The 25,338-nt window shown below is 28.2% G+C and overlaps 2 protein-coding genes and 1 long non-coding RNA gene across 5 annotated transcripts; 2 read left to right on the forward strand and 1 right to left on the reverse strand.

The window, feature by feature from the left end:
• The first annotated feature begins 1,313 nt into the window (after nt 1–1,313).
• Nucleotides 1,314–13,751, forward strand: LOC111032351 (branched-chain-amino-acid aminotransferase, cytosolic). Its single transcript, XM_022312640.1, has 8 exons — nt 1,314–1,523; nt 2,109–2,189; nt 3,987–4,217; nt 8,018–8,248; nt 8,613–8,801; nt 11,014–11,128; nt 11,286–11,440; nt 13,166–13,751. Exons 1-8 carry the CDS (start codon nt 1,467–1,469, stop codon nt 13,397–13,399), a joined length of 1,293 nt encoding a protein of 430 aa, XP_022168332.1. The 5' UTR covers nt 1,314–1,466; the 3' UTR covers nt 13,400–13,751.
• Nucleotides 13,752–19,236: 5,485 nt separating this feature from the next.
• LOC111032357 lies at nt 19,237–19,933 on the forward strand. The gene is made up of 2 exons (XR_002604303.1): nt 19,237–19,633; nt 19,695–19,933. It is a non-coding gene; the product is annotated as an uncharacterized LOC111032357 (long non-coding RNA).
• Nucleotides 19,934–22,621: 2,688 nt separating this feature from the next.
• On the reverse strand, nt 22,622–24,757 carry LOC111032391 (zinc finger BED domain-containing protein 5-like). 3 transcript variants are annotated; one of them, XM_022312694.1, is made up of 3 exons: nt 24,656–24,757; nt 22,882–24,093; nt 22,622–22,715 (listed from the first exon to the last, which is right to left on the reverse strand). In XM_022312694.1, exons 2-3 carry the CDS (start codon nt 23,697–23,699, stop codon nt 22,658–22,660), a joined length of 876 nt encoding a protein of 291 aa, XP_022168386.1. In that variant the 5' UTR covers nt 23,700–24,093; nt 24,656–24,757; the 3' UTR covers nt 22,622–22,657. The 3 variants fall into 3 exon arrangements, with proteins under 3 accessions (XP_022168386.1, XP_022168387.1, XP_022168388.1); XM_022312695.1 differs by lacking the exon at nt 24,656–24,757 and having other exon boundaries at nt 22,882–23,784; nt 23,872–24,182; XM_022312696.1 differs by lacking the exon at nt 24,656–24,757 and having other exon boundaries at nt 22,882–23,548; nt 23,642–24,182.
• Between the last annotated feature and the right edge of the window lie 581 nt (nt 24,758–25,338).

The following is a 25,338-nucleotide window of genomic DNA, read 5'->3' on the forward strand; positions in this document are numbered from 1 at the left end:
TCTAGCCAGTTATTGTTACCGCTGGGTGTTAACTTCATCATGTCAATCATGTCAGTATAAATGTAAATCCTCAAACATGCTTATTGTAATATTTATTTATGATTGTATGTGTTAAAAATAAAAAAATAAAATTATTGTAACGGACTCGCGGATTTCACAGAACTTATTTAAATATGAAATATGAATATTCGAGAATAGAATCATGATTATTGAATAATAATGCTGGGTTATTGCGTTCTCAATCAAATATTTGATGATCAAAACAAAACTGTCAGCTTAAATGGAGCCAATAATAATCAAGTATATGTATATGGTACGTAAAATTGATATCTATGATGTCCCGTTATGCAGCCATTTTGTATCTGATGATAACAATCCAAGCCTATATGCAATAACCAATGAATAACCAGTGTATTTCAACCATGAACAGAATGTAATATATAGGTCCCTTTTAGACCATGCATGATTATGATAATCGTGGATCCGAGCTAACTATTACTAGAGCATCGAGGCAATCATTTTTCGTGCCTCGTCTATTCACTTTATGAATAAGACATTTTATAACATTTCTTTGAGGATGCTAAGATTTTAAATACATTTAAATGTCGAACAAAACAATCCGCTATGCTCCTGAATAACTGCTGCATAATGACAATAAGAACGCCTCATTATTTACCTAATTAATTTATATTATCAATCATAAATGCAATAAATATTTTTCAAAATTAATTGGAATATCAGTTAATAGATCCGTAATTTTATTTTTATCTGTACAGATAATTTATAGTTTCTTGGTTACCCTCATATTTCTTTCTAAATAAAAAATACTAATTAGGTACAAATAAAAATAATTAATGTCAACGAAACATTTTATACTCTAAAATTAAAAACTATTCAATACTATTTATAAAGCAAACTATAAATTCCAAATTATCAAACAAGAAAACTTCGACGAGTGTATATTACATAAATTATGTCAAACATATATTATCAGCTCTAAATTATTAAAATTAAGTTGAACCCAATTGCTCTCGGTCAGCATGGTATTTCAAAACGTAATTATTAGCTCTAAAAATATAGACTAAGTGACTAATTTTCAACATGCTATTGTCATTAGTATTATAATATATGTTTGAACTTTTCTGACCTTTGTTGAAGCGAACGCTTGATATACAAGTTATTAGACATGAATAGTGTAATCTCTATCGTTGCCCTATAAAGAATATTAACAACTTATACACATATTCAATAATACACAATTAAAATAACTGATAATGATAAACTGATAACTGTCTATTTATTTAGATTGCTATAAGAATTTGTTTTCAGTTCCCGACTATTGCTCCAGCATTCACATTAATATTTAATATTTACATAAATACTAAAAAGTGCGTCTCTGACAGTCATAAGTAATTTTTTTGTATTGAATAGAAAGGTTCACTAATCGTGATTATTTTTTTTCGAATATGGCGAGTATAGATGCTTGTTTATCGGTTACACAAAAAATACTCAAACAAAAGAAGGTAAGCAAATATTTTTTTTTTAAATACATTCATCAATAATATTAATTTGATGAGAAATTTTTATTTAATATTTTATTGGTAAGAACATGATTTAGGTAGGTACCAATGTGATATAGGTACCTAATCTATTTCAATACATACAGAATTGTTTGACAAACATTAGTTTATATTTTTAAATATGTAAGTAAGAAAATAAATTTATTTTTTTTATTTATGTATTTTATTTTAGCAGGTACCCACTTTTTAACAGAGTACCAATATAGTCTACATTTTGATATTCAAACAATAAAAATCAGTCGATGTGCTAAGAAAATCTTAAACTGTTAGCCATTTTTCCATGGATGTGCTTTTTAAAACTTTACGAATTTTAATTGAAATAGTTTATCATTAATATTTTCCACATTTCAAACGAAATAACCCTCCACTGACACTTATTTATGTGGTCTCAACGTTTAAAGTACCTATACAATAAAATAACTTTAAATAGTGAGTCCATACTTCCCTATACCTCTAAATCGTTATTAGAATATTAATCTCAGTAGATATTTTATATAGATTTTTAAATAAATAAATAATTTTTTCCAGACTTGCAGAAAACTTTATAGTATTCAACATCTATTGTCTAAAAGAAACCAGTCATCGTTATCACAAAATGACCCTGAAAAGGTAAATATTTAAATTTATATCACCAAACACCACTATCTCGGATTAGTAACCATAACACCATGATATATCTTATACCCGGCACCATAAATAATTAAGACGGAGACAACACATGTGGGTATAATATCCTCTTAACAAGATCAATTAGCCTGATCATTTGTTTTCGTCACACGTGGGATATAGAAATATTCAGAGATGCAATGTAACCATACATCAAAATTATTAATAACTAATCTTTAGTTTAAATTCTAGATATTACGTATCATTGGTAGAATATAAAAATGTTGTCATAAATCATAGACAAAGCCAAAATTTGAAGAAACTTACGAGTTGATTAAATAAGATAAGATATTTTCACATAGGATATTTTTATCCTCTTCTTTACTTTCTTAAAAACAGTACATTTTCAAATAATAATCTATAATTTAAAATTTTTGAAAATATTTTAAATATTTTTTTTTATTGGTCTTGAAGTTATAGAAAAAATCTGCTTTGACCACTAAGACTATATTAGTATTACATTTATATACATATAAATTGAAAAATGTTTAGATACGCATTAGTTTAATTTTACTTCCGACTTAAGACTTATAAATTATGAATATTTAACATTTCGGCGAGAGGGTCCATACACTTCGAATATTTCCTGATATATGACTGATTCATAATAAAAAATAAAATCAGCCCCCGTGTTGGTAAAAAAAATGGTACCCAATAATAATAAAATAATACAACATATTCCGAGTAAAAAAATATCTTTCTAATTTCTAATGGTTAACTGTCGACTTACAAATTATAAATTAAATAAAAAATACTCTAACTGCTAATGTTATCATAGTGTTAATAATGTATTACTAGTAAAATACATTAATTATTTCTCCATTTATTTATTGAATCCTATATGCACTTAATACAATGCTCAGGACCGTTTAGATTTCAAGTATTTGAACTAAATTCAATTCATTAAACTTTTTTAGGGTTTAGTCACCTTGACCGATTTCTTACTTGACCCTTCACATATTCCGATATTAAGCTAATATAAATATTACATAACTATAGGTTATATGTTATATATTATGTTACTTAAACTAAAATTTCAATGTATGGAGTTGCTATTTTTCCACAAATACTCTGAAAAAAATGATTAAATGTAAATTGTAACACCGTAACCCGAAATAAAGGACTTCTTGTAACAAGCCAATATTGATATTTGATGTAAATTTTTACTATAATATCTAACAATTTTTAAAGACTAATAAACATTTGATATTTAAGACTTTTTAAACAAATAGTAGGTAGTATGCATATAACATATAGTATAAACTCTTCCACCTTACAATTTGCATAGGCCCATTTTTTTAAATAGAATTATAGACGTGTTTTTATAACAATATTGTGGCAAGATCGGAAATAATCTACAATAATTTCGAATACATTATTCAATTATGTATCATTATGCATGCTTATTTCAACAGATATATTATAATATGCATTATAAGTATTTTTATTGCATCGATAACAACTACCTACATAATTCATATTTCAATGAACTCTGCTATCAATAATTGAATTAATTATTATGTATACACTATATACATGAATACAAATTACAAATATTGAAATATATAATAATAGTACTAAAACAATATGTAACTAATTAATTAAATGTACAAATCTAAATTTCACAACTAAATTATATTTTATTGAATCATAATTTAAATTGTCTGTCATACATACCTAATATTGTTATTTTATTACAAATATTTTTTTATATACGAGAGTATTTTAATAAATTTACAGTGTGTGAAACCAGATATCGATATCACATTATGCAAATCCACAAAGCTTAATGATAATGTCACCAACATTCTAAAAAGCGGCACTCAAATTAAGTTTGGCACTATTTTCACTGACCACATGCTCAAAATACACTATGACAAGCATGCAGGTGGTTGGCAGAAACCATACATCACACCCATGGAACATCTAAGCTTACATCCTGCAGCCAAAGTTCTTCATTATGCCACTGAGGTAAAATATATATTTAAATGTAAATGTTTAATCTTTACTTCTATACATTGGTGATCATTCAACAAGTAAGCAGATGCATTACTTGTTTAACAAAGTTTACAGAAATCTATTATAATATTAAAGGTCAAAAAAGTAATCTGCATGATAATCAATTTGCTATAATTAGTACTCGCCGTCTACTGTGTAACAAAATGGTGGAATAGTGCCGAACTTGTTTTATATTATTTATTATTTCAATTTGTAATATCACTAAAATTTAAATAAAGGGTATTGTGTAAATACCTACCCGGTTAAGATGACGTAACAGTGACATTTGTCGTCTCCATAATCTTACAAGTGCATAACATAGCAAATTTATACGCTCAACTGAACACGTATTAGCAAGTTAACACCAGCTTCGTTAGCTTAAAAACTAGAGTGAATCGACCTATAATGAAACTTAATGGTTAGAACACTATCTGTGTTTATATATGAATATATATGTTGGTTTTTTACGATGGTTCAATATTTTAGCAAGTTTAGCTAATATAGCGTAAATTAAAAGTTCTCATAACTCACTTAAAAATTGAAACCTTGTATAAAACCCACACACAAACACAGGTAATTTTTTTACCATCAAGTTTCATAATAAGTCGATTCACTCTAATTTTTAAGCTAACGAAGCTACACGTGATCTTCTGAGCTTAAATTTTGCTTTGTTACTCTCTTATAAGAAAGCGACCACAAATCTCAGTATCCTAGTATCCCTTAATATCATAATATTATGGTTATTTGGGGTATATAGGGTTCAAGGAGTGAAGTCTCGGAGACACCTTAGCTGGTGATTGACCATTTACACCATTTTTATTGTTATTATTATTCCATCATATTTTAACAATGAATATTTTGGGAAATCATAAGATTCTTTTATAGAAGTTCTATCGACGAATTTATTTTAATTACCATACTAAGCGTTGTGATTTATAACGAAATAAATCCCCTCACAAGCAAATATGGGTATGACGTCATCTTAAAGTCTAACGATGTGCGTATATAATTACATTAATATAATATTAAAACTCATAAGACTGAGTTTTTATGTAAAAATTGTACAACGACACATATTAGTATAATACATACAAAATTATGCGTTACAAAAACGGCCATACAATGGTTACAGTACCTACCTAAAGCATGGCTCCGAAAGTTTATGAGTAAGTGGTCCCTACATTACTCATTAGACATAACTATGAAAAAAATAAATAAAATATCATGCCTTCGCAGATATTTTTCTTGGGAGCAATAATTTCAAATAAAAGGTAACTACAGGGCTACAAATAGTAAATAAGATAGAATTACCTATACCTATAATTTATATAATAAATAATAATTTAGGTTTGTAAGTAGGTATATTGTAAATACTGATAAGTGATAACATAAATAATAATGTAACGATTAAATCTAATTTCAAAGCCTTTTCATTTTTTTAAATAATAATAGTACATTTTTTTTTCTGTAAGACTATTTTTAACTCATTTGTCAATACTCAACAATATACGTATAATAGTATATGTACCAACGTATGATACATTTCTAATGTTTATGTTTTTAATCCACTAAGATCGTTCTATAATTTGGCACAATCTTCAAGTTAAGTATATATGGTAGATTATAATGCATAGGTATTATATATATTCCATTTTAGGCGTTAAGATAGCGCTATTTGTGAAGGAGCAAAATAAATAATGTTACTTAGGCATAATAAAAATACGGTATTGCTTATCAATGACTAGTGCATTATCACTGGACTAATAAACATTATATATTTATTTCTGTAAATATTATTTTAATGCCAAATTCTAAATACAATGGTAAAATTCACAATATTTCATTAGGTAATAATATTTATATTACATGATAGAAAACACAAGAACTATTAGCTACAAAAGCAATTCCTAGAATTAATTTTTAAGTAACTAACAAATTATAATACTATTCGTATTTTAAATTAGTTTTAGTACCTAATAAATTCAGTAATAATACAGTAATTATTTAGTACATCCTTGTATTACAAGCCAAATAGGAAATTATTTTAAAACTTAAAGATAACATAATATATTATACCAACTACGAATAATTTTAATCATTATTGATTACATATAGACATGTGTGATGAGTACAATTGTTAAGATAATGTAAAAATGTATCAGTAGATAACAATCATTAGAATTAAATGCTAAAAATATAGCAAACACGATGAGTATGCGTGCTCACTGCTCACATTATAATATATGTAACTACGTCATAGTTTAATACAATCAGAGTAATAAGAAGATAACAATAAAGGACGAGCAAACACAAGCCTAATACCTAGTACCTAATAGCAAGATACCTTTTTTTTTTTTTGTGGTATCGAGAACCAGAGGGGGGACCGCGTTAGCATTACTTCCCCAATAGCAAGATACCTGTGTTAAATGAATACACAATTGTGTATTCGGCTTTCGAATTCAAATTCTAAAATGTCTATACCGTATACTAAATAGTAAATATTAACATACATTGTATGAATACCTACGAAAAAATAGTAACTAGACATTTACAACTAATAATACCAAAAATAATTATCAATAGAATCTAGATAAAAATGTAATCGTGTAAGGTACCTATATTATTTTCTGCGTAACTCATAACGTTATTGTATAAAACATTTTTGAAAACAAATGGTTTCAAAAGAAATTTATTTTAATAAAACATTGAATTACATTTTTCTCTTGTTACAAGGATATTTAATTATTTCAATATGGCAGTAAATGCAGAAGTGACCTAACCTAACCTATAATTCATGGTATGTGTGTTTTGAACAAATTCTACAATTTTGAGAGCAATCCTTTAGACTAAGGTTTTTTTTTTGATTAATCATTGCTGCAATAGCGAAGACCTAGCAATTAGATCAGCTCCACTGAGTAAAGTTCAGTGCAAGTGTGCAACTGCACCGCATATACACCCTATATTAATAATATGAATATATCCATGGTCACAGTATTACGCAAATATTAAAAAGACGATAACAAAGCGTTATAATTTATGATATAGGTACCTTATTAATAACGTATATGAAAATTGCATACACCATATATCACACTCGGAAATGGAACTTTCAACTTAAATATATAGGTTCCTACTATGAGACATGATTAATTACGTTGAAATAAATCCCGTACACTTTTAGTCAACAAAATTATATTATTAAGATGACGCTACACCCGCTAGTTGTAAATAAGTAACGTAGGACATAGCAACAACTGTTTCACGTGGAAAAGAACAGAGTAGGTTACAGTTATAACTAAGAAACTAAATTTTCATCATGAATAAAGGAAATATTTAACTGTGGAGTAGAGTTTTTATTTTTTTGATAAGACCAATATATCAAAAGTTATTTAAGTTTGGAAAACGTAAAAATATCAGATTTTTAAAAGTATTATAACTTTTGTCTTATTAAAGATATCGAACAAATAAAAACGCTGCTACACAGAAATATCATCTTCTATATTGTGCAAACTTTTGGTGTCTCTTCCAGAACTACAGATTGAGTAGTTCCACCCCCCACGCAAATCAGTTTTTGCTATATGTTGTGCATTTGTAAGACAGAAACAACACATGCGGGTGTAGCGTCATCTTAAACAAAGTATACAATTACCACATCACTTTGATACCCCTAAAGCATTTAAAACTAAAGTATGGCGATAAATAATTAAAAGTGTAAGCCCATTTTAATAGGTAATAAAAATCATAATATAATATATTTTGTTCTGTTGGTTTAGGTATTTGAAGGAATGAAGGCATATAGATCAGAACATGGTCACATGAATCTATTCAGACCGGAACTAAACTTGCAAAGGTTAAACTCGTCGGCTGAACGAGTAGGCCTACCATCAATAGACAGTGGCATATTGCTCAAAGGTATTGAACGCTTGGTGTCTATTGACAACGAGTGGTTACCTGTGTCTGCGCCGCTCAGTTTATACATTAGACCTAACCTCATAGGCACAGAAGTAAGTACCTAGTTCAATTAGGAAAATTAAATCTTTCCAGACAAAAGCATTTGTATATAATTTCACAAACAGACCTAATTGGCAATTATTTATTGCCCTTCACGCTGTACTCAAATGGCGTTATTAATTCGTAGTTTGTACCTAGACTCCTTCCCGTTGAAAAAGATTATTTGAATTACAATTTTAAACCATAAGTGAATACTTGATTGTTTTTTCATATATTGATGGTTTGATTAACTCGTTAGAATAAGTTGGCGAAGTACATTTTTAGATAACGTCACTGTCAAATGTCAATGAATTATAAATCCAAAGTTTTTGATAGACACAAAACGTATTTTATACATCTAATAAAATGAATTTTTAGGGCACACTTGGCGTAGCACAAGCAAATTCAGCCCTACTCTACGTAATAATGTGTACAGTGGGATCATATTTCTCTGATAAATTCAAGTCTATCAAACTGATGGCCAACCCGAAATTCGCCAGAGCTTGGCCAGGTGGCTGTGGTGACTTTAAAATAGGCGCAAACTACGCCACCACATTATACCCTCAGGTAAGTGCATGACGACATACACTTTAATTTCATAATAAGTTACAGTGCAAAGTAATAGGTACATTTTGTATAAGACAACTAGTACATAAATTTACAAAATTGTATTGATTCTTACACCATAAAAAATAAACTGATAATAGTTTAGGAATATTTATGTTTATGTTTTGATTAAATGTTTGATTTAATTTTTCAATTAGGTATTCAGTGTTAATCTTACGTATTATTATACTAGTACCTATATTCTAGTCTGACTAATTTTTTTTTTTAAATAATATTTTTGTTAGATATTTTGTGTTTGGACTCATCACTAAATCGTACGACTCTAATAAAAACATTATAAATTTAACTATATAATATTAAATCATAACTTTTCGGGGTATTGCCTTACAATTATAATTGGTAACATAATTTTATGTAAAATACCAACGAAAATTTCTAAGTTCAATAACATACTTACAGTAGCTTAAAAACATATAGGTATTAAATAAACTTAATAAATCAAACTGTTAATATGGAAATAAGATTCTTCAGTGTCCATCTTCAATTTTTTAGTTCGTTTTAAACTCGTGTTTTTATATTTGGTATGGGAAATAATTTTTGAGTTTTTTATTTTACTTTCTAAATTTGGAAAGGTTATGTATTTTATTTTATGAAATATGTTGTAGATGTACCTACTTTATATAGGTAATCACAAATCTATTGTTATTCAAAATTAATATTTTAAATTAGGTAGGTACCTATATATTAACTAATAATTTTATTATATTACGTAAGTACAAATAAACAACGATAAACTATACGCTATTCCAATTAAATTTAACAATTTTCAATATAATAATGCTTGAACGTTTTAGAACTTATCACATTTACTGTAAACTTGTTTAAATACTTACGATTAAAACATTAAATATAATTTAATTAGCTCACATGATACTGATAAGTAAAAAAATATACTCCATATTATCTCAGACTTAGAATATAATTGATAGAAGAATACAATTATTTTATACTGACGCACTACCATTTAAAAATTAATTCATTAATGTTGAAATAATTATTTAAATAACTATTATCATATTTTTATCAGTTTCAGTTGGTAATACCAAACTAACGAGTAGGTATGTCTATTTCATAAAAAAATTTACTTACATTTTCAAATTCCATTAAACGTTTAACATCTATTAATTTCCTAATTTGGTTTTTTCATTGTAAGAAAATAACTACCTATATTATATGCTTAAGAACCATGTTTGAAAAGTTACCAAACGTCAAACAATTTTCATTTCATAAAAATAAGGCATGTTTCTAATTTGTCTAGTGTTGAAATACACAAATTATTCAAAAAAGACATCAAAAGTAACTAATACATCACGGGTAGTAAAAAAATATCAAACTATATTATAATGTAGGCTCACTATTTCAGAAACCTATAATATCATACTTTCTGCTTTATTTCACAAGTAACTACATTAGGTTAGAAAAAATAAACATTACAGTGAAGTGAATTGAAATAATTAGACAGAAAAGTCTATTCAGTTGGTACCTACCTAAACACAGTAATAATAATAATAATTATTATTATTATTTATTAAATTGTCATCAACATTACATTAATAAATAAATGATACATAATACATTGAAAATACAATTTTATTATATCAATATATTTGTATACCTATATATAATATATATATTTTCAATTTACAAAAAACAAAATGATGCAGCCCTAAAAGCAAGCTTGTAGTAGGGGACAGCAAGTCAATTACAGTAACAATTATGCAGGCTTGAAATATTAATAACGGTCCCTTTCAAATGCACATGATGATACACACGGTCTGTGGACTATGGCTAATAAATTAGCTTATCATAAAATACGTATGGATCCTAGATATAAATTATGATCTATGGTAACTTTCCCAAACTGTCCTTCTGCCAGACCTCTTAGCACCTATGGTAAAAATTATTGCGGACAATGTAATGCAAATAACCTAACCTAACAATAATAAATAATAAGATACGTGGACCCCCTTCGGTATACAGAGGACCCCTAGGAGTCCACGAACCTCAATTAGGGAAACTCTGATCTTAAGTATGGATGTCCATTCTCTCACCCATCATCATCAATTGTTTATACGCCATATGTATTTATAAGAACTTAAGCCTTAGCAAAAGCCGATATGTATATTTTATTTTAAAATCTTTTCGATTGCAGGAATTAGCATCAAAATTAGGTTGTCACCAAATGCTGTGGTTATTTGGTGAAGACCGACAAATCACAGAGGTTGGTGCGATGAACGTGTTCATTTTTTACAAAAATCAAAATGGAGGTAATTTAACCAAAATAACATCATATAATTTTAATCCAACCTCAATTACTATTTACTATATATTTACTATTTTTTTGACATTCATTGGAAATATTATGAAAAGTATTGCTTATGAACAAAAATATAATATTATGTTTTTATAATATGTAACTTTCAGAAAAAGTATTAGCCACCCCAGCATTAAACGGTATGATATTACCAGGCATCACCAGGCGGTCAGTATTGGACTTAACTAAAGAGTGGGATGAATTTCGTGTTGAGGAGAGGAAGTTCACAATGGATGAATTAATTGAACTCAATAAGAATAACCAAGTAAGCGATTAATAACTTAGTACCTATATCTAAAATTATAATATTTTGCACAAAACTGCTCTTCTTTTCATCAGCAAGACTTTTCTCACATATATATTAAATAAAACTAGGTAGGTAAAATTAACATTATATATTTTTTGTTATAAACTATGTTTAGACCGTTGGATGATACAATCATTGAACAAGTGTCACTTACTCAGTGGCGTACACAGCTATTTTCAATGGGAGGGGCTTACATATAAAAAATTATATACATGTATATATTATACATTGATAAATCAAAATAATATGTTGTTTAACTAATATTTATTTTCATTATAAAACAATGTCTATTTTCCTGGGTTTTTGTCCCAACTCAATGACTTCTTCAGGAATTAAATTTATATCACGGTATACCGACAACATGGTCAATCCATTTAATCTATCCTGTGTAAATAATTATTTTTCAGTTTAAAATATAATGTTATAATATAATGGAATATAATTTGGAATATCCCATATCTAATAATAATTATTATTAAATAATAATTTCGGTGACGACGGTCTTCTCGCCGTACATTTTTAATCGAAACTCGATTGTGACGGTAACACTGAAATTCCCTTAATTTAATTTTGTATTTATTTTTATTAGTACTATTAAATTTTTTTTAAATTGTCATCATTTTTACTATACATTTTTACATAATTACGTAGACTGAAAAAATACTAAAGGGGGGGAGGGGTTTGAACACCCAACCCCCCCCCCCCCCGTGTGTGTGTACGCCACTGCTCTTACTACACAAATGAAAATGTATCCTAATAACTAATAAGTATAGTAGGTACCTACTACCTAGTACCTACATACACTCAATTCTGTCAACGTCCATTGATAAATATAATTCAATTTAAAAGCATATAGGCATACGGTATAAGTAAAAACTAGTACTAACTAAAACTTTACATTGTTTTCCGAATGCTTGTTCAATAATATATACACGTTTCATGTATATCTGAATCAGAATAAGACATTTTTATTTTGTATAGTTTGACAATTTTCATTTTTAGGGTCATCATTTCATATTTTGTTTCGAGTATTTTAGGGATTTTAGGGCATTAACACTAAAGTACAGTTTTTTTTTAAATTGTATTTTAATAATTTTACATAAAAAAGTAACTTTCAAAAGTGCCAGCAAGATTTTTACATAATCAATTATTACTATCCATTATTTTTTAATCATTATGTTTCAAATGGTTCCTTACTACGTAAAATTCGAGATTACGAGTGGTGTCAATTTAAATGAGAATAATTATTTTTTTGGATTAAAATACCACGTAAAAGACTTGACATTGCGTAGTTCTAAAAAACTTTTTTATTTTTAATTTAATATACAATAATTTTTGATTCAAAACTATTATTTAAAATAATAATAAATTTATTTTATTTTATATGGGTCAATTATTTTGAAACTCTTCCTAACTTTTAGGGCATTATTTCCTAACCCTTTTAACTATATTATTCTCCACTTATGACGAATAATGATTGTGAAATTTAAATAAATACTTGGCTGAATATTGTCCCTTAATTCATGGTGTTGAAACATTCGAGCCACGTAGGTACCTATTTAGCATAATTTTTATTTAATAACGTAATTACCAGCTGTGTATTTATACCCACTAAAAATTAATGTAAACGAAAGTAAAAATAATATGATTATTCCACCTTAAACTTTCTTTTTAATGTTTCAGATACTTGAATTTTTTGGAACTGGTACAGCAGCAGTCATTAGCCCGGTATCGTCAATACTATACGAAGACGAATGCGTGGAGTTACCAACCATGGAACAATCAAACCCATTGTACGGAAGGCTCTTTAAAGCAATTACTGACATACAGTACGGTCGGGTAGCTCATCCGTGGACCAGAGTAGTGGACGAAAGACCACATCTGTACGAATCTCAGAACTATAAATATGCCAACTAGAATCTATGTAATATCAATAGATCGCACGACACTTGATAACGGTCAATAGATGATAGTACAACAAACGACAATTCATGAAGCGTTTATTTTTATAATAAATGACTACTGCTATTACTACCAATTAATATAATAATAGTACGTTTAAAGAAAAAATAATAATGAGATAAATCAATTTACTTTAACAGTTGAGTCTGCTAAGTAAAAATTAGCCGAGCACCAAAATTGTATTAATTTCATTTTAGAATGTTAAGTCATTTCATTCTTGATGAACTTGTTTAGTCTGCCAGTCTACATTATCTTCAATTTAAAAATAATAATAAAATAGTTTATTTTTTTATGACAAACAAATATTTCTATAACAGTTTCAAAACCTCACTGATAAAATGTTTATATATTATTATAAATATATGTGTATGTAATTGTATATAATTGGAAGTAATGAAAATGGCTTAGAGAATAAAGTCATTTAAAATAAATTATTCCATATTATATTAATTTGTTGTACTATAGAATTTATTGACCGCTATCTATTGACGGTATAACTGTTAACTAATGTGAAGTTCATTTGTTTTGTTCTTGAAAAATTATATTTTAAATTTAAGTTATTCATCAAGAATAACGAACTATTAAACCAATAGGTACCTGCAACAATTAACTATTTGTACTAAGTCACCACTTTATACAATTTTTTTATCTCAATAAAAATGATAATTTATCATATAATTATCGCACTCATAAACACAGTTGTTTTTTATTTATTAACAACGGCAAACTATAACGAACAAATATATGTTATTCACCTGTAAATATTGGTGGGTAGCTTAAATTAATTGATCAAATATCTACAAGTTGCAGTGTTTGCACCAATGACTAAGTAATATATTGGTATACCTAGGTGTATTGCACCTATGTGTATAATATAATATATGTCTAATGTCTATATACCTATAAGTAGGTACCTACAAATTCTGAATTGTAAATAATATCAAAAAAAACATGTAAGTAAATATGACTCTGCTGTACAGTAGGTTACAAGTGGGTCACTCTAATAGATGGTGTTAAATTTGAATTCAATGATATAAAATCATTGAATACGAAAAACGATTCTGAGTGAAGACAGAACTGGTCCATCAGTCTATAATATTAGTAATTTATTATACTTGATGATATTATTGTGATGAAAGTAATTTATTTTACTAGTAAGCATTAGTACTACACAGTACATTAAATTCATTTTTGACAAAAAACAAAAACACATTTGAAAAGTCATTGCATGTATAAAATGTAAGAATATACTTTATAACTTAAGTTTCAAGTATCCACAAATAATATTTTTTTAATTTACAACATAATAACAAAAATCATTATTCTTGCATGGTTAGGTATTTAATATGTATAATTTCGTCCACGTTTGAACATAAAAACATTAAAAAAAACTTTGATTACTTATATATTTTTCGATTTTTTAGTTACAGAATAACCTACTTCCATGGAACTTTGTTTGAAATTGTCAACCCTTAGCTATAAAAGTCGAAAATTTTAAAATTTTAAACTATACAATTATTTATAAACTTTGAATGATATAAGTTTCATAAAAATTTGAACTTTAAATGATTATAAAAAAAAATCATGACTATGTATTTTTAATATTTATCAACTGATATTTTTAATATATATTAGGACCCTTGTATTAAATTTTCAAGCTTTTTGAATCAACAAATACAATTTTAATGACAATTATAGACAAAAAAAACTAAAAAAATTGAAAACTGAAAATGTTAGTAAACAGTTCAAAACATTTTGAAAATTGTATCAAGTATAGGAATTGATAATATAAACATATGGTATACATTTCAAATATCTGTAGTTATTTGTTTTTGAATTACAAAAAAATTTTAACAATCGTTCCATGAGAAATAGAGTGAATATCCAATGTTATACAAATGTCAACATCAAACGCTCGTAAAAATCTTAATTGACTTTCCAGTAGAATTTTTTTTTTTGATAAAGGTAGACAAACTTGTAAAGAATCTTGTATTCAATTTTAAAATCTTAGATATGAAAATAAAATTTCTTATGAATTTCAAACTTGTAAACTATGATTTGTACTTATTTCGTCGAAATTCGAAATACAGACACTCATACAAATTATTGTCTCCAACTACTAATGAGGAACCTTGTATTATATTTTCAAATTTTTTGAACGAACTTACATTTTTTTATAGGCGTCAAGAAAAAACTAATAATTACTTATTGAAAATGTCATATGCCTATAAATGATAGTTCAACATGAGTCAAAATATTTTGAAAATTATATAGAGTATATACAATGCAAACACAAACATTCAGTAAAAATATCATGTATCTTTGGTCATTTTTTTTAGAGTAACACTAAAAATTAAAATTGATTTTTTCAAAAACTAGTATTGCGTAAAAATTTTCGTTTTTCCTGTCGTTTTTGAAAACTAATGGGAATTTCAAATTTTGAAATCCCGAATACACCAACTAGGTGATGACAGACACAAAAATAAAAAACACAGTTAATTGTAAAATCAATACATTCATTGCTCCCCTCAGAATCTAAAATGTACTTAAATAATAGTAGACAACCGATTAAAACCTAGGCAATTTCAAATTGTTTATTTATTTCTCATACATCGTAGCTGCCGAATTACTATAATCCAGTGTTTCCCAAACTTTTTGCAATGGCGACCCATAAATTTAATTTTTATTGGGTACGCGACCCGCAGCTAAAAATATGCCGTAAATAAATAATATTTTTTCATTCTCACCGATAACAAATATTCCACAATCGTAATAAAATAATTTAAAGATTACTAAATATATATTAATATCCAATGGAAAACCGATGTCATACATTCTACAATACTATAGCTAATATTATACTAACTATAGTTGGACTTCACATTATTGTTGAGCCATAGAGGTATCAATTTGGCTGCAACTTGTTTGAGCACATTCTATAATTTTTACCTGAAAAAATCGGAATTCGTTTGTGCACACCGATTATATTAAATGTACAACTGGTTTGCGCACACAAAAATAATTATATTTTATCTCGGCGACAGATCCCCACATACAATAATAGACGTGATTCTTAAAATACAAACAGAAACAAAATTAAAAATAACATCAATCAACAAAAATATAAATAATTATCGCCGTAAAGAGTCAATAGAATCAGTTGAACATGGCATAAACTTATGGACAAAATATACATCCGGTGAAATAGACTAAATTAAATATATACAAATAGTGGGAAACTGTTATTACGGAAAATAATAGACATGTATATAATCCTACGCGTATATTTACCAATCATAATACATCACAATTAAAATTAACATGCATTTTCAACTTGAACAAGTATTAAATATTATTTATTAACAATTATTAAGAAGCAAATATTAACATACATTTTTAACCACACCTCACCTATAAATACATCCATAGACAGTCCTAAGTCTGTTAAGGGGGAAGGAAAATGTATGTAAGAACTTTAATAATTTACTTATAAATAAACAAATATTAATATGCAAAGTATTACTATCATTTTACCTCTACATCAACTGCAACCATAAATTATATCACATTCGCAGATGCAAAGAACGAAATTAAACTACACTCAAACAACAAATGGTACTCTCACTGGCGAAAACTCAGCACCAAACTCAATAAAATAAAAAACAATATAAACCCATGGAAAAATCCTTAACTCAATAGAAAAGAAGAAACCATAATAAATCGCCTCCGAATTGGACACACACACCTAACGCACAGCTACTTGATGAGCAAAGACGATCCTCCAGTCTCCACTATGTGACTCATGCAATGTACTTTTAACGGTCAATCACATCATTACAGAATGTCAAAAATATAACCAGTATCGAAATCAATACCACATCTCCGAACAAATTTGCCAAGCACTAGGATCAAACCCACAGGACGTAAAAAACTTAATTTTATTCTTAATTATAAAAACAGAATTGTACAATTTAATTTAATGTAATCATGTAAATACTAAAATACTAACAATGTAACCAAAAAATTCTTGTACTAATGGCCTAGTTGTCGATATATATTTCAGATCAATAAAAAAAAAAAAACTATTTAAGTCTAAACAGTAACTGTGCGCAAACCATGTGTATGGTTACAGCTCAACTCTCAACTGTTCCCAAACGAGTGGTAGTTTTGTGCCCAAACAAGTTGTCCTTTTGGTATTTGTGCGCAAACCAATACCTCCCATCAATTTACGGTTAATATAATCGTATCCAGGAATCGCGACCCATAGTTTGGGAAACGCTGCTATAATCGAACACCTTATTTTAAATCTTCATTTTATCTTTAGTCTTTACCCCACTCCCATGTATCACACTTAAAAATTTTTTACAATAACTAAATATTTTTCTTTGCTTTAGAGAAAGATTAAAAGTAGATATAAAATCGAATTCAAACATTTTGAAAGTAGCCTGGAATTATCAACTTTACTAGTATAAGGCGAGAATACGAGTATTTGACAGATGTTAACAATATTTTAATACCCGCTGAACTGTAGGTCTAGTTGCGCCTATAATGGCTCACACATGAATTTCGTTTTGATTGAAGGAAATCGAATAACTTGTTGTTTATAGTAGGGTTTCCATTGGTTATAGAAGTAAAATTTAAATTTAAAAAAATTATTTAAGCTGGCGTGTAAAGTGCCCATAACTCATGATACGTTTCTATGGGATTTTTTTAAATAAAATAAAATAATATTTTATCTAATTTTTGTTGTTCAAATATTATGCTTACAACAAAATGTAATGTAGGTACCAAGGTACCTACTTATGTTCGTAGCTTTGTAGAGTATCGACCACTGTAATCTACTATCAAGTAAAAATCTACTATACCAGTTTTAATGACATTTTTAGAGGTTCTTAAAAAAAATTATCAAGAAAGTTTTAAGAGTTCACCTCGTTCGAAAATATATAAAATGTTAAAAAATATAGGTATATAGTATTATAAGCCACCACAGGATTGCCAATCTCGGTAGAATTAGTTTAAAGTAAAGATATATATATCGATATTCGATGCCGATTTTCCTGTAAAAAGATACGTTGTACACTTAAACTGAGATACACTGATTAGCGCCATATTTTAAGTCAATTTTTTCCCGGTCGAAGATATAATACCTACCTACTAATACTTTTATCATAAAACTAGACGAGCGAATTTAAAAAAAAACATGTTTCTGAAAGGAGTTTAGATTGATATAATATTATAATGTGTATATTTTAGTCTTAAAAGATGTTTTTTTTTTTTATTGATCTTAAGCCCGGCAACTGTGGCCATTAGCTGTAGTAGGTATTGTAGGTTTTTTGGCACGGTAGGGGGGAACACACGTGTTTGTTTGGCAGAATTTTAAGTGGGCACCTGTAGGTACTGCCATGCCCGGGTGGGAGGATGGCGGCAATATTCTCAACATCCGCCGTGACTCGGCTGAAGAAAAATGCCGCCCAGTGGCCGAGAATCGAACCGGCGACGGCAGCGCCGCAACCGAGGCCTAGACCGCTCGGCCACCCCGTCCCCCAAAAAAGATGTTTTGAAATGTCAAATTACTCATGAAAAAAATGAATGAATAAAATATAATTAATATATAAGAACCTAAATAGTAAATATTACGATGAGACTACAGACTTTGTCGAGAAAAAATATCATATTTACAGATTTATTATTACCGATGCTCGAAAGATTGTAAATTGGTAAATCGGAATCCAGTAATATCCTTATAGCAGTGGTTCTTAACCTTTTTCGGATGACGGAACTGTTCGCGCTCGAACAATACTATTATTATTATTTACTGTGCTTATGGTTTTTTTTATTATTATGTTGGCGGCAGTGTACGTGTCAGCAACGTCTGGTCGGGCACCACTGTCCAGAATACGGCTTTCGTCCAAGTCGTCGGTTAACTTTATATAAATGTTTTTTTTGTTTTTATGGCAACTGCCGAGCAGTCATCAGCTCTAAAATCTTTTTTCTTTTACTTTTGTCGCAGCCGAGTCTGGTCAAAGCGCATGTTTTTCTCGTTCTTGTCGCAGCCGAGTCTGGTCAATTAATCAAATTTGTATTCATTATTAAAGCGTTAAGTAGTCAAATCGAAGACCAATGTGAAGCACGTTGCATTTTTTATTATTATTATATTTCATTTTTTGGTCGCAGTCACTGAAGATTCTGGTAATATTGTTCCACATTATTCTTCACTATATTCGTATTATATCATTTTCCTTCTAATTAGGTAGGACATTGTTTTTCTTGTATTGGCGGTGCCTTACTGCAAAGAGTGCATCAGTCGGAATTTGAGTCATTTATTGGGTTTGCTCTTGTCATTGTGTGGCTAGCGGTGTTGAAGCACATGTGCGGGATCACACCTGTTAATTTTTCTTATTTGTATAATCGTTTAACTACAGATCCCGGCATTGCTCAACCCATAATCATACCTGGGTAAGTGGTGCACCACTATTATTTATTATTATTCATCATATATACTATATTCATGTATCATTTGTATTATATAACAGTTGCATCTATTAGATTTTGTATTATTGTAGCAAAGAGCACTTGTCTTGTAAAAATTTGTAATTAGTGCCTACTACTATTGACAAAAAATTATCGTTACCCTATATTATTATTATTCTAATTGTGAACATATTTATTGTTATTGTCATTATATTATACTAGTCAGCAACATATTATTATTCTCTTTTTATTTATTTTGAATCAACAAAAAATTACAGTCCACTTATTAATTACTTACACACAGTTAGGAAACAGGCAAGTCTACTAATATTGTAGGCACCTGCTTTAATAACATTTTTTGGTCCGTCGGGCCGGATAGAAAATAATGATAGTGTTCTGCTGAACTATTTATAATTTATATCATATTATCATTTTTTTTATTGTAACATAAGCACTTTGTGCAACAGAGTGTAAAGCACAAACAGTGACAATAATTGTATTGTTTTTATATTCCTTTTAATATTGTTATATAATAAAAAACTGTTGTGCTTAGCTTGTTAAGGATGACCGGCACAGCAGCTCCAAAGAATAGCATACCAGAGACTGAGACTAACGTGTCTAATACATTAGTGCGTCGTAGGGTGGGTTTGATGAGAGAAATATCAGCGCATTTAAAATTTATCAGTGAATTTGAAGAATCCACTGATGCTTATCAATCAATTGACATTAGACTGGAGCAAATACAAAACACAGTCAAGCAATTCCAAGAGATCCAGGATAAAATTGAACACTTGGATAATAGTATAGAGGACAGCCAAAGTCAATATAGAATTCAATTCAATGAGTTAGTATGTAACGTTCAAGCTTCACTACTTGCATTACGGTCGAAGAAGATAAAGCAGGTGACAATGCAAAATGAAAGTCATACCAATGATACTATGCGATTGCCTTCAGTACCTGCACCTGTGTTTGATGGTAACAAGCAAAATTGGCCACCATTCAAGGACTCGTTTGATGCCATGTTTCACAACAATAAGGGACTAGCTGAGGTGCAAAAATTACATTATTTAAAGGCATGCATGTGTGAGTCAGCTAGTGAAATCATTAAAAGTTTTCCCACTACTGGTGACAATTATCAACGAGCATATGAGGCACTTGTTATGAGATATGAAAACCATTCCCTCATAATTCAATCACACATTCGATCATTATTAGAAACGCCCAAGGTAAAGAATGCAAGAGCAAGTGAACTTCAAAGGCTTCATCATCATGTCACATCCCATGTTAAGGCGTTAGAAGCATTGGAGCAACCAATTATGCAATGGGACGCGTGGCTTGTCACACTGATATGTTATAAGTTAGACAACATCNAATTTAAATCCGCTATTCTGATCAGTGGTATTAATATTATTAGGTTGTTAAAATAAAAAAATACAATGCTATACAAATACAAAACATAACAGTTATATAAAATATACAATGTAACATATTTTTTTTTTAAATAATAAGCACATATACTCATGGGATGTGTGTTTAATTTGATAAATTTGATTAAAAAGTCGTCTTCAGCACGTGCAGCGGATATTTTAACTATAAAGGTACATCTTGCCATAAACTTTTAGTTTTTACTGCATGTTGACAAAGTCACAGTTGGAACATTTCGATCAAATCACATACCCAACCGGCAAATACATAGGGATTTGAATTTGACATATTAAACTCGAAATTATTCAATTAAAAATGTTAGTTTTCGTGAAATTTTTAAAAATATTTCTTTTATGTACAAATATTATAAAAATTAAACATTCTGATATTAGTCCTATGTTCAGTATTAATTAGTAGGGTTCTAAAATGTCATAACAGTTTTTTTTTTAATATTTCAGTTTTACGAAAAATAAAAAATAAAATTGTAATTTAAAACTACAGGCAGTAAGAAATGCAGCTTTACTTATTGTTAAATTTCAAATTGAAAATGTAATAGAAATATCGCTTAAATCGTACATTATATAAATTACTATCAATCTTATTTTTATATATACCTATTATATTATTATCTTTTCTACATCGATCGGAAATTAAATATTGATAACAAGTAATCACTAATCCGATATTATGAAATCAGTCAAACCATCTGGTGACGATTTTGTTAAAAATACCAAAAAACGGAAAGTTAAAATAATTTATTTTTCAATATTTCATTGAAATATTTCAAGAAAGGTGAACATTTCATGTGAAAATATTTCATACTCATAACCCTATCAATTAGTCATTGGACATTTACCCTTAGCAAACATTAATAATGAATGATTTATTAACGTTGATAGCTACGTATTTCAGGAATTATACCTTGTTAATGGTTACAGCTTTATCACTTATCAATCAGTTGAATTAATTGTTGTATGCTTTTTGGAGCCAAATAATAGTACTAATGATTGTAATTTATACAAACGTGTTTCAGTAATGAATATGTCTTGAAAATGTCTCCTTTGTTAGACATAACAATCCAAATTAATAATAATAAGTTATAACTGATAATACTGCTATGATTTTATCAACTAATTATACATTTAAATAATTATTAAACAATAATAAGAAGGTAGCCAATTTTAATTAATAAAATACATCAAACATTTAAGTTTTATTTTTCACATAAATAAAATATTTCTGGGAGTTAAATTACATAAAATAGTCTAACCCTACATGTTAGGTTGATTATATACTTACACTCTACACCAGTGGTTCTTAACCTTTTTCGAATGACGGAACACTTAACATTTTACAAGATTTTCGAGGAACACAACTGTAAAATAAAATAGTAGTACATACATTTTTAATTTTTAAATATATTAAACAATGAATGTATAGCATAAAATTGTTTGCATGCCATACATGTTAGTGTTAGTCACTAAAAAATAATAAAATAATAAAAAGAGTTAAAAAAAATTTAAAAATTTGAAATTGAATACTTTGTATGAGATATTTGTGCCTGATGATTTTTACAGATATTTTCAATATCTGGCCGTATGTACGATATTGCTACTCTCATTTCCTCTTCAATATTTGTCAGCCTTTCTCGTTTCTTTGTTTTGATATTCGTCAGTGTTGAAAATCCAAGCTCACATAAGTATGATGTTGAAAACTGTAATAATATTGAAATTGCTTTTTCAGAAATTTTTTTAAATTCGGTTTGAACTGAAATCCAAAATTCTTCTACTGTTATTTCGGAAAATTTTATTTTTAGAGTTCGATCTGTTGTTAGCGTTATGAATTCTTCCTCTTCTTCTAACGTAAATTCATAACTTGACGTGTTGATGGTAGAAAATGGATTTCGTATCCAATCATACTTTTCAATATTCAATTCAGGAAAGTATTTCTTGATTTTTTCTTCTAATAATGCTAAATGTTCTGTTATAATAGGAATTATTTCATTATTATTTTTAATTGAAGGAAACATGTCTACCGTATTTTTTTGAATTATACGCGTTCTCCAAAAAGATATATTTTTTTTAATTGTTAATAGTTTATCCGTGGGTGTAAGAATATTTTCGTTTTTACCTTGCATACCAGCATTTACGCTATTTAAATAATTAAAAATATCAGCTAAATATGCCATTTTAACACACCAAATATCGTCTGTAAGAAAAGATATAAAAACAGTGTTACCTTCGTTTTGAAAAAACATTAACAATTCATTCTTAAGTTCCAGAATTCGATTTAGAACTTTACCTCGCGATAACCATCTTACTTCACAATGTAAAAGTAAACATACGTGCTGAGCTTCCATTGATTCACAGTTTTTTAAATAGGCGTGATTGTAATAGACGCGATTTTATGTAGTTAACCATGCTTACAATTTTATCCAATACAGACTTTAATGTAATAGGTGTAAAAAACAATGTGTAGATATGATATTAGGATTTTTTAAGGCTTATAGGTATACCTATGAGTATACACACACAATATGGTTATAAGCTCTCCTTGTTAATTGCATTTCATTATTACACCCACTGACAACCAGGATCATTTATAGATTATCCAATCTCAAGTATTCTATTGCCACAATACCACATCAAAGATCAAACTTCACGTGTTTAGTCGCGTAATAAGTAATAAAACGTATTGTTTCCAAGTACTGATTCTGAATGTTCTGCCATTGTAAATTTTCGATACAGGTTTATCTAAGTAATAATAAATATCTAAGATAAATATTTTATTAAATATATTATATATACTATAATTATTTGGTTATAATGTATATGATCAGTGTTGTGAGCTGGTAGGTACTTATTTGAGTAAAAGTATTCAAATATATTTCCTTATAAGTACTTATTTTTAAATACCTACTTTTATTTTAGAAGAATTTGTACAGTATTTTAAATACATTTTTTTACTATTGAATACTATTTTTTTATTCCTTATATTTTGATTCTGAATTCTTATCTAATTGCAATCCTTGTTCAATAAAAATACAAAGCCAACGTGGCAAAGCTTCGGCGTTATAACAACTATTATATTATTAAGTACATGTAATATATAATCGATTCATCATTTATAGACATAATATGTCGATGTCGGTTTTCGTTGTATTAATAAGTTAATTAAATGTATCTCATATTTTTCATCAACTTTACACGATACACGGAGTTAGTTATTCAAATGTCGTACCAACTGCATATATATTACTACCAAATAAGAAAGAAGAGACTTATAAACGCAATTAAAAACCTTACATCAACTTACCTACTCAGTCCAAAATCTATTATGTTCGATTTTGAAAAGGGTGCAATGATGAATGCTGCAAAATGTGTATTTTCTTCTGTCGATATAAAGGGCTGTTTTTTCATTTATGTCAAAGTATTTGGCAACAAATACAGTCCAAATATTCAAACGATTCCGATTTTGCTTTTAATTTGAGAAAACAAGCTGCACTTGCTTATATTCCAGAAAATGATGTAGTGTCCGCCTTTGAAACTTTACTCGAATCTCAATTTTATCAACAAGAAATGTTATCAAATTTAATTAATTTTCTCAAGAAAATCAAGTTATTGCGATATTTTTGTACCAACGACATATTTACTTTTGCGATATTTTTACCACAATATTGCCGCAATATTTTGACGTGTATCCAAAATAAGAAGACTTTGGAAAAGAAAATAACTTACCTGAGCAATTATTCGAAATCTCGAGACCCGGAAAAGAAGTGAACACCAGTTTTAAATTTTTTGAAAATTTTAGAAATATATAACTTAATTTAATTTAGCAAAATATCAAAAAATTATTGTTAAAAAAAAAAATATATTATTAAATAACTGTATGTTAATAACTAATAAGTAATAAGTATTGACCATTAGTGTTTTCAAAAAAAAAACTTTCTGATCTCTAAAATCTATATTCAATAGTATATTGTAATAAGGGTTACAATA

This window comes from Myzus persicae, unplaced genomic scaffold (genome assembly GCF_001856785.1).
Source record: "Myzus persicae strain clone G006 unplaced genomic scaffold, MPER_G0061.0, whole genome shotgun sequence".
Lineage (NCBI taxonomy): Eukaryota > Metazoa > Arthropoda > Insecta > Hemiptera > Aphididae > Myzus > Myzus persicae.

Excerpts from the sequence above, each read along its gene's own strand:
- LOC111032351 (XM_022312640.1), top strand. The coding sequence starts at position 1,467 with ATGGCGAGTATAGATGCTTGTTTATCGGTTACACAAAAAATACTCAAA. Across the intron at positions 1,524-2,108 it reads AAATACTCAAACAAAAGAAG|ACTTGCAGAAAACTTTATAG; the intron begins GTAAGCAAATAT and ends AATTTTTTCCAG. Across the intron at positions 4,218-8,017 it reads TTCTTCATTATGCCACTGAG|GTATTTGAAGGAATGAAGGC; the intron begins GTAAAATATATA and ends CTGTTGGTTTAG.
- LOC111032391 (XM_022312694.1), bottom strand. The coding sequence starts at position 23,699 with ATGGAAGCTCAGCACGTATGTTTACTTTTACATTGTGAAGTAAGATGG. Across the intron at positions 22,716-22,881 it reads GCACAAATATCTCATACAAA|TTGTGTTCCTCGAAAATCTT; the intron begins GTATTCAATTTC and ends TTTATTTTACAG.